This window comes from Apium graveolens, chromosome 3, assembly GCF_009905375.1.
Source record: "Apium graveolens cultivar Ventura chromosome 3, ASM990537v1, whole genome shotgun sequence".
NCBI lineage: Eukaryota > Viridiplantae > Streptophyta > Magnoliopsida > Apiales > Apiaceae > Apium > Apium graveolens.
This window is the reverse complement of record NC_133649.1, coordinates 19,019,030-19,028,778: the sequence shown is the minus strand read 5'-3', so window position 1 is coordinate 19,028,778 and position 9,749 is coordinate 19,019,030. Positions and strand designations below refer to the sequence as shown.

At 31.5% G+C, this 9,749-nt stretch overlaps 1 protein-coding gene across 1 annotated transcript; it reads right to left on the bottom strand.

Moving 5' to 3' along the window:
- Nucleotides 1-2,635: 2,635 nt before the first annotated feature.
- Nucleotides 2,636-4,424, bottom strand: LOC141710618 (putative aspartyl protease At4g16563). Its single transcript, XM_074513183.1, has one exon. The coding sequence runs from the start codon at nucleotides 4,283-4,285 to the stop codon at nucleotides 2,888-2,890; it is 1,398 nt and encodes a 465-aa protein (XP_074369284.1). The 5' UTR covers nucleotides 4,286-4,424; the 3' UTR covers nucleotides 2,636-2,887.
- Nucleotides 4,425-9,749: the final 5,325 nt, after the last annotated feature.

The following is a 9,749-nucleotide window of genomic DNA, read 5'->3' as shown; positions in this document are numbered from 1 at the left end:
CCCTCTATTGAAAAGTCGCCAACTGAAACGAAGCCTTATCGTATTCAAAGATGGGCCGAAGCATTTGTCTTATGCCCGACCTTTTGGGTTAATCGAAAGACAAGAGCATTTTAGTTATGGGTCCATCTCAGGCCCAACGACCGAAGGTCCAAAGGCTAGATGTCTATTTGGCTGAAGGCCCCATAATGTCCAAAACCCAAGAAACAAGTGGGACAACCATGGAAAGATCATGTAAAATCAATCGCCTCCATATGTCACTCCTCAACCTTCGTCCATATCTCCAGTATAACGGACGAGCATTAATTGTAAAGGTTTAGTTATTTATAGGAAAAGAAATTAAGAAACAAAGAACTCTCTCTAGACACTAAAACACTATACCAATTTCTTGTATTCTCAAACTTATTTTACACTTAGATTATTAATTCTCACATTGGAAGTGAATTGGATAAAAATCCCTCGGTTTCTCTTATTTTCATGTTTAAACCGAAGAATGTTCTAAAATGAACGAAGGGTATTTTTATATCCTGAAAAATCTAGGCGTCACAGATAGTGATTACTCCGTGAAACATTCCAAAGATACACAATTAAACATACAACATAAATATCCCAACATAAATATGAATAGACCTGAAATCCATGCTCCTTAATTTGGTTGTAAACCTAATAATCATCCACTATCATGAAGGCAACTACTAATACTTTTTTGTAGGGTTATTATCTTAGATAAACTTGGACCGGGGCATGCGTGTCCCCTGCCATTAGGGCTGCACATGGGCTGGGTTGGGTCGGTTTCGACAATTTACTGACCCAACCCATTTAGTTCGGTTTTGAAAATTTTCAACCCATTAATATCAAAAAAAAATTATAACCCAGCCCTATTATATGAGTGATGGGTTGGGTCGGGTTGGGTTGGGTTGGGTTGAATGGGTGAATAAGAATAATAGTAGACAATAAAAAAAATGCTACATACAAGAAATAAATGATCGTTCAAATTATTACAAGTATATTAAAACAAGTATAAAGATATTATATACCACAAATTTAAAGTTAAAGACAAACACAACTCTCAGAAAAATAAGTGGAAAGTTAAAGATACAATCTTGATACAAGAAACATAAATTCTTAATTTTACAATCTATCAAAATTTACATTTGCTCTGCATAAATATATGATAAACATAAATATTATAAGCAATCATATTGGTTTAACATATTAGTTTGTGAAATCACCTTGTTATAGTGCAACTCATTGTCCGCTTCATATTACCCGAGTTCAATTCAATTCAAAAAGTTTAGCCCAAAATTATGATCAAATTCAAAATATATTATTGTTATTACTTTATTTGTCTATTGCCTAGTGCATAGTCATTTATGGGCAAAAGCAAATGTATCAGACTGTGTCTGAAATTAAAATGGGTTGGGAGTTGGGACTTCACAATTAGACCGGGTTGGGTTGGGTTAGGATTTTAAAAAATTAAAATCCGAATCAAGCCAATATAATCGGCCCAACAAAAATTTAACCCACCTAACCCATGAGTTTGAATGGTTCGATTTCGTCGACCCAAATAAGGGTTAATTTGGACTGGTATGAACGAGTTTGCTAAGCCATGAGCAGCCTTACCTGCCATGCCATATGACTACGAAACTACGTACAATCAGCAACTCGTATTTGGAGTCCAATGCAAAAGAAGTACAATTCCCTTGCTTGCAACGAGTATGTTTCTAGATATTTAGCAAAAAAAATAAAATTGTTTCCGGATGCCAAATAATTATGCCTCAGTAAAGTGCTAGACGCTGCACAGTACCATATAATTGTGCACACTTTCTGATAGGAAAATGAAAATTAATTATGCAAACATTGCAATTTAAGATAACATTTTAGAAAAACTCAGGTAGCTAGTTTTGAAGAGAAATATACATTTATCGTGATCGAGCTCCCGCGAAGTGTATCATACATGAAGATATATACATTACACATACAATAGGTTGAAAAGTAAGTAGAAAATGTAAATGTAGGGCTCATAATTCAAATAAGTTTACATAATATCATATGCATGGTGCCACCATAACATGCACTGCTGAAACGTGAATCTTATTTAGAACACGGTGCTTGCGAAAAGAGAGAAGTGGGTGCAACTGTGTAAGAGGAGTAGGGACCATGACCATCCATGGCGCTTAAAAGATCAAAATCGTTCTGGTTAGGTAGTGCATCACATATTTCAAGTGCCCGCGCTTTCCTTTTGTATGCCTATGTTCAAATCACGATATTTTTGGTAGACTTAATTAATTTAGGTTTTGCTAAGCAGTTTATTTAACAAACACACTACTTAACAAGTTAAACCCATGTGCCGCCAATTGGACAGCTCAAATCTTAACCTTTTTCACATTTTTGTCATTATCCACTTCTTTGATTACACTGTACCTCCTATTCGCCGTCGTGTCATGTAACTAGATCATTACTATTAATTTGACTTAAGCACTTGTAATTGGTGGGAGTAGCTAGCTACAACTGAGATTGTTTTATTCCCCAACTAACAATTAAGTTTTAAAAAATAATTAAAACTAACTAAGGATATATATAAAAGGTTGGTACAAAGAATTAATGAATTGAATTGTATTTAGAATTAATACGAGTAAAGTGCTTTTCTCAAGGGTACAAAATTTATAATTAATACCAACATTTGTTGACAGAAATGGTATTTCTCGGAAACCGTCAATAATATGATAGTACCGTCTCGAAGTCGAAATTTTTTTGTGTACCATAAAAAGAGCCAATTATAAGGTGATATCATTAAGAATTTCCCTATATATATATGTGTGAAGACTAACGTAAGATTGTAAGTCGTAATTAACAAAACTAAACAAGCACGAATGATAATATGACTAATTTACTTGCAGATCTGTTTTCGAAATCCAATTCTTTTCTTCTCCAAATCATATTCCACATAAAAATTTTGTTGCTGATAATTTCCAATGATAATAGAAGGCCCTTCGGTAGCACCACCCGCACCACCAATGTCGTTAACATTAACAGAACTAGTAACCATGGTCATACAGACCACATTCGATTCATCGCCTATTATCGAAAAATAATCAGCTAGCGGAAATTCGACCTTCACTCCGCCTTTGAAATGGAAAAATAAATCCGGCACCACCATCCGCATATTCCCGGTTATGTTATAACACGGTCGTAAACCAGCTCGAGTTTCAACGTCTTTAGCCCTACTGTAATTCCCCATTTGCTTCTCGAACTCTTGCGCAACCAATTCGTACACTTCGTGATCTAAGTACGTAAATGTTGTGCCCGAATCTACTATAGTACCACCGTTACCATCCGCAGCCGGTTCTAAAAATTTAAACGGGACTTTGACGTGAACACCTCCCACCGTTATCTTCCTTAAACTTACATAATAATAATCTTGATATGCGGGGTTTGTGTTGGTCGGGTTAATGAACGGGGTGTATCGAACACCACCCCCGAACCCGTCCCCAGTATAGCCTCGAAACAAAACAAGCTCGCTAGTTTCCGGTTTGTCGTCAAACCGGTGAGAAACAAGACAATAGGAGAATTTCTTTAATCCCATTTGAGCTGGCAAAGAGGCTGGGCCTCGTCCGAAACCCGCAATACCGCAAGGTTGACTGTCGGAGAAAATTGAGCATCCAACAACAAATTCATCCACACTGCTATTCGAAAAAACCAAAGTATCTGATAACAACAAACCTGCGGTAGTGCCAGAACCATACTCAACTACATAATCAGGGCAATTTTGAGGACAATTAACAGACGTTCCGTCGCAACCTTGGCAACGTGTTTGGACATTAGGGCCGAAAAGGAGGCCACATTTTGGATCCTTACAGCCCAAGACTTTAGCGGATGATGAAGATTTAGGTAAGAAAGTAGTAATATTTCCAGGGTCTATATTCGGGAAATCGCATTGAGAACATAAATAAAGATGTGTACATGGGAACCAAACAAGGCTGCTTCCAGTATCCATGACAAAGTCTAGGACTTGCGGTGGAGTGCCGAAGCTGAGGGAAACGGAGTAGCCTCCATAACTGCGAGGAAAGAGAGGCGTCTTAGTGAGTTGAGGTGTTTTGAGTTGTTTAGCTCTAGCTAAAGATGAAGCAGTAAGGTGGTTAAGTAGTGATGTGTTTTTGTATAATGGATTAGTAGGGATTAGTAATGGTGTGAGAGAGAGTGTAATTGTGGTGTTATTGCTAGAGTAGGAGAATGGGAGGAGAGAGATGAGAGAGATTAGAGAGAGGAGATGAGAAAAAGAAGCCATGAATGGGCCGGTTATTTCAAGAACTTGGTTAAGTGGAGTTGTGTGTAGGAGTTTAAGTGAGGGTATGGGAGATGTTGAAGCTAGCTCCTGATGGCTTTGTGGTCTTTTTTTGATTTTTTTGGTGGTAAAAGGTAAAAAGAAAAGCTCGTGTGATAAATAATGGGTACTTGCTACTACTTGGTTTAAAGGAGAAATTCACGGGGACAATGGTAGCCCATTTTCTGGTACTACGATCATAGATCCCAAATCCCTAAATTTACGCTTAAGTTTTTAGAATTTGTGTAAATGCTATTCTAAAATATTGATTTCGCACTTTTTAGTTTTAAACCCAATTTATCCGTCTATTCACCTATCTATGTAACTCAAATTCGTTACAATTTGACGTGATGAGAGGCAGGTAGTGTTTTCATGTTCCTGGCTCCGTTACATTGGTTTCCAATGGGGTAAAATGACTATTTCATTATTGTATTCCGTAGTAACTTGTAATTAAATTATCAAATTAAAAAAAAAAAATTCAGCCAAATCATGAAAGTATTTTAAAATTTTCAAATTTATCATTGACGTCGGTTCAATTAAAATCCCTATCAAAAAAATGACGTGACATACTATCAAGTTCATCTAAATATTCAATTAATTCATTAACTTTATCTCAACTTTCAATTAGGTCATCAACTAAATTTGATTTTAAAATATATTAAATTTAAAATTAAACATACTAACTTGTTTCATATACTTAGAAAAATATCACAATTTTCAGTCTAATTAATCTTTCTCCGAACAATGGCACTACACTTTAATTAAATTTAAATTTGCATAACCATATAATTTATACTTTCATTTTTTTATTTTTTTTCCTGAATGGTACACTCTTATTAAATTTAAATTTGTACGTACCATTTCAATCCATATACTTATAATCGATATAAGTAGTATCGCGTGTTTTTCAATAATTTTGTTTCCTTTATTAATATTGTTGATGTTTTCAGTGTGATTAAAATATAATTAAATTTAGAATTGATAAAATATTATATAAGGTTGGTCGGTACGATAAAAGAACGCGCAATAAAAAATAGTATGCTAATAAATTTATAAAGTGAAAAAATATTTAAATTATCTTATTTCTCAATTCAATTTTCTGATAGTAATAATTAATACCAATAATTTTGAAAATTATTTTTTTTGAACGATTACAATTTAAAAATCATATCAGTTTTTTTTAAAAAAAAATATTTTGTTTGTAATATTTTTAATATTTATTTTTTTCTCAAATAAGTGACCTAATCGAAAATTAACACATAGTACAGTGATGAATTTGAAAATTTAAAAATGATATAACACAATTTAACGGTCTCCATTAAAGGTTAACACATTTTTTCAACGGCGGTGCAAGTTTTCTGAACTTCAGTGTTGTGATTACAAGTTATTATAATTTCATGATCTAATTGAAAACTTTTTTAACTTAATAAGTTACTTTCAAGTTATTAGTGACTAGAGAGAAAAAATAATCATCCCCTTGCGAATGTCAATCTCTCCAAAGACTACTAACCATTTAAACCCCATCCCTACATGAGTTAGAATTGAAATGTTACTAAGAATATGGGCTTTTCTAAACAAGATGACTCTTAAAAATATAGTTACATGAGTGATTAATAAACATGGTGGTACGCCAATTAAGGATTGCATCTTGGATTTCTAAACTCAAAACTCAAAGGTCCAATAAATTAGCACTCTCTCTTTTCTTTAATTAGCACTCTCTCTTTTCTTTTCTTTTTTATCATATGACGCTGAAATTTTTACATACATTTTAATATCCTTCGAAGGATAGTCTAAAATATGCACAGAATTTTTTACATATTGCTCATTTAAGTCAAAACAGTTACTGGTTAGTGGTTACCTCCCAATCCCAAGTCCCAGCTATAATAATTTCAGTAAAAATAAACCTACATACATTGCATTCTTTAAGAAAGCACAAATTGCATAAGACCAATTCCAACAACTCTTTTATATGAGTTCTTAAGTTTATTTATAAAGATTTTGACAAAAATGACACCGCAAAAGTGTATTAGTATTTGCTTAAATCGCTAAGACAGACATGAGCATCATTCTTTATTTTTAAGGAACATCTAGTGCTACCTTCTAACATTTTTAGTAATAAAAAATTTATTTCTCTCTCTTATTTTTACTTTTCTCTTTCTCTTTGTTCCACTTTTTATCAATATTTTTTAAAATTTATTAATATAATAATAATAAGGAAGGAAGATAAGAATAATTGTTAAAGTTTAAATTCAAAATCATGTCTTAAATTATTAAGAGTTAATCAAACAAGGAAATCAAATGCCGGCCCAAGTATACTGATATAGTACACCTATCGGATGCAATCTATTTCATGATATATTTTCAAAAGCCCAATCTTCTGGATGAAGTTGGGCTATCAACCTCTTCTTTTTTGTCCTCGGTGTCTATTTTAAGTTTGGGCTACTTTGTACTTTTGTTCACAATGTTTAGTTAACTGCAGTTGGGCTGAAGACTGCCAAATACTAAACAAGCCCGCGGATAAGTTACTTGTGAAAGATTTTCTTTCTTTGCTCCTCTATCCTGGAATAGATGAGCTTCTAGTTTTTTACACGTATCTCAAATTTATGCTGATTAATTCTAAATAAATAACTATTTTTTTTAAATAACTATTAAACTTGTAGAAAAAACCAGTGTCGGCACAGATCCCTGGACAAATACGTGCAGACTGCAGACAGTGCGTATTCATGCACGGATCCACACTCCGTATATGCCAAAATTCGTAATATTTATGAAACAAGACACGAAGTATATGAAGGTCTATTTTGTGGACAGTTTGGCCCGCACGTGCGGGTGGTCAAACAGTAGCATCAAACAGAGAAAAATGGTCGACAACGGATAATAAGCAGCTGGTCCTACTCTTATATACGTCGGTAGACTGCCGGCGATGAGTCCCACGTGCGGGACAAGAAATTCTCCGACAGTTATCGCTTTCCGCCGTCAAAGTTGCATAACTGAAAGGCATCAACAGTTGTCTACATACGTTTAGCCTCTTGCTCTCTCGCCTATTCTTCCTTTCTTTGTATTCACACAATACCCCTTACCACTTGCTTGGAGTGACCGCTGGTAAGATATTCGACTGATCTGATTTTTGTATTTTGATTAATTTTTAAGAATTTTTTATTGTAATATATATACTTATTTATTAAAATTAAAATATTATAATAATTTAAATATGTATAATTACAGAAATAATAATATAATAAACATGTATTTGTTAATAAAAGAAGGAATCAGGAGATAACTCTTTTTTCTTAAAAACCTACTTCTACTTGACACCTTCAACGTGCCCATCTAGTTATCTAATTGCATCTTTTTTGTATTTTTTTCAAAATTTATTTTAAAAAGGTGAAATAAGGAATATATATATATATATATCAATTTTATTTTATTAAAATCACTATTTATATATGTTTTTATGTGATCCAATTTCCTAAAAAAAATATTTTTTTAAAAAAATATTCAAATTGATGCCAACAATATTTTTTTTATAAAACAGAATTAACTCATTCTTATGTAAAAAATTAAAGTAAAAAAATTTCATGTACTCTGTAAAAAAAACTATAAAATACTAGTAAAAATATACAGTATACAAAAAAATGAAGAACCCGAAAAATAATTATAGAACACTAGTAAAAATACATATTACACCTAAAAATAAAGATCTCAAAAAATAATAATAACAACACTAGTAAAAATATATATTACACAAAAAATGAGAATCCAGATTATAATTTTAGAACACATGAAAATTACAAAAAATTAATAGAACATAACACAATACTAATAAAAATATAATAGACCACAACGTGTTTCTGTTCTGTAAAAATAATTATTGAATGCATTATACTATAATGGAAAAATTATAATAGAATACTAGTAAAAAATTATAGTACACAAAAAAATGAAGAATTCAAAAATAATTATAAAACGTTGTAAAAATATGCAGCACAATGAAAAACTTAAATAATAATTATAGAACACTATTATAAATATACAGTATAAAAAAATGAAAAATTAAAAAAAAATAGAGAACACTAGTAAAAATATACGGTACACATACAATATGAAAAACCCAAAAAATAATTGAACAAAAGTTTTTAGATGGACTCGTTACTTAACTTGGTATCAGAGCTCAATTTAGGGAGGGACTCGGGTTCGAGTCCTCTCACCCCTATTTGTTTAACTTAAATATTTGTTATTGTATTGAGTATTGGTATTAGTTATATTTGTTGTTGTCAATCGTAGCAAAAAGTATTGTGCGATTGAGAGAGGGTATTAAAGAGTATAAGATCATGTTTAAGCTTTACTCTACTACCGTAAGATTTTAGTGTGATCGGTAACTTAACAATATGAACAAGATTTAAAGTATAATATATGACGTTATTTAAAACTTAAAAAATATTTCAACTATTTTCACAAAAGCTAACATTTTATGAAATTTTAAAGTTAAACCATAACTTTGACCATAAATTATTAAATACTACTTCCTCCGTCCCTCCGGAATCTTTACACTGGGGGATGGGGAATTGACAAACATTTTAAAACTCCCGTAAAATATGGGTTTTCTAAATAATTTTAAATAATTTTTTCCTTTGAATAAAAATATAATGTTTAAATTTCTATACTATAAAAGAAAATTTTAAAAAATAAATTATAGAACTATACTTTATAATAGCTTTAACTTGATTTGTATGATTTTTGGTGATCAAATTAATCGAACTTTGATCACATATTGCATAATATATATAATGATAAACAAAAGGTAAGTGCAGTTGTCGAGTTTTTGTCCTCATTACGAGCGGTTAAAAGTTCAACTATTGGTATATGCACGTGTGATTAATTATTAAAAAAATAAATTACATATATATATATATATATTTAAGAACAATCATTAAAATTATATCGCTGGAAAGTATATCTAACGTACTTTAAATGTATTTTATATATTTTAAAATTATAAGAGAATTTTATGTAATTTGTTGTCAATGTTCGATTTCTTCAATCGCAAAAAGTCAAACAAATCAAAAATTATGTGACGAATGGAGTATAAAATTATGAAAGAAATATTATTAGAAAGCATATTTGATCTATCATATTTAATTTTTAAATATCTAAAATCCTAAATTAGTAAAATATAATTTCTAATCAAAACCGAATGTACTTGATTATTTTCAATCGTATATCATCATTTTTTTTAAGAACAGGGGAGTATTGAATGAGGTGTATCAAACGAATTAGTTATATCAATCATCAAGAGATTGGACATGTATAACGTATGTATATGCGCACGTTATAACTTTCAGCAATCATTTATCTTGAATTGTCTTAATAAATAAATTTTTTTATTATGAGAATGTTATGTCAAAATTTTGGTACAAGTAATATTCGG

What these genes read in the sequence shown, in the direction of transcription:
- LOC141710618 (XM_074513183.1), bottom strand. Translation starts at nt 4,285, where the DNA reads ATGGCTTCTTTTTCTCATCTCCTCTCTCTAATCTCTCTCATCTCTCTC.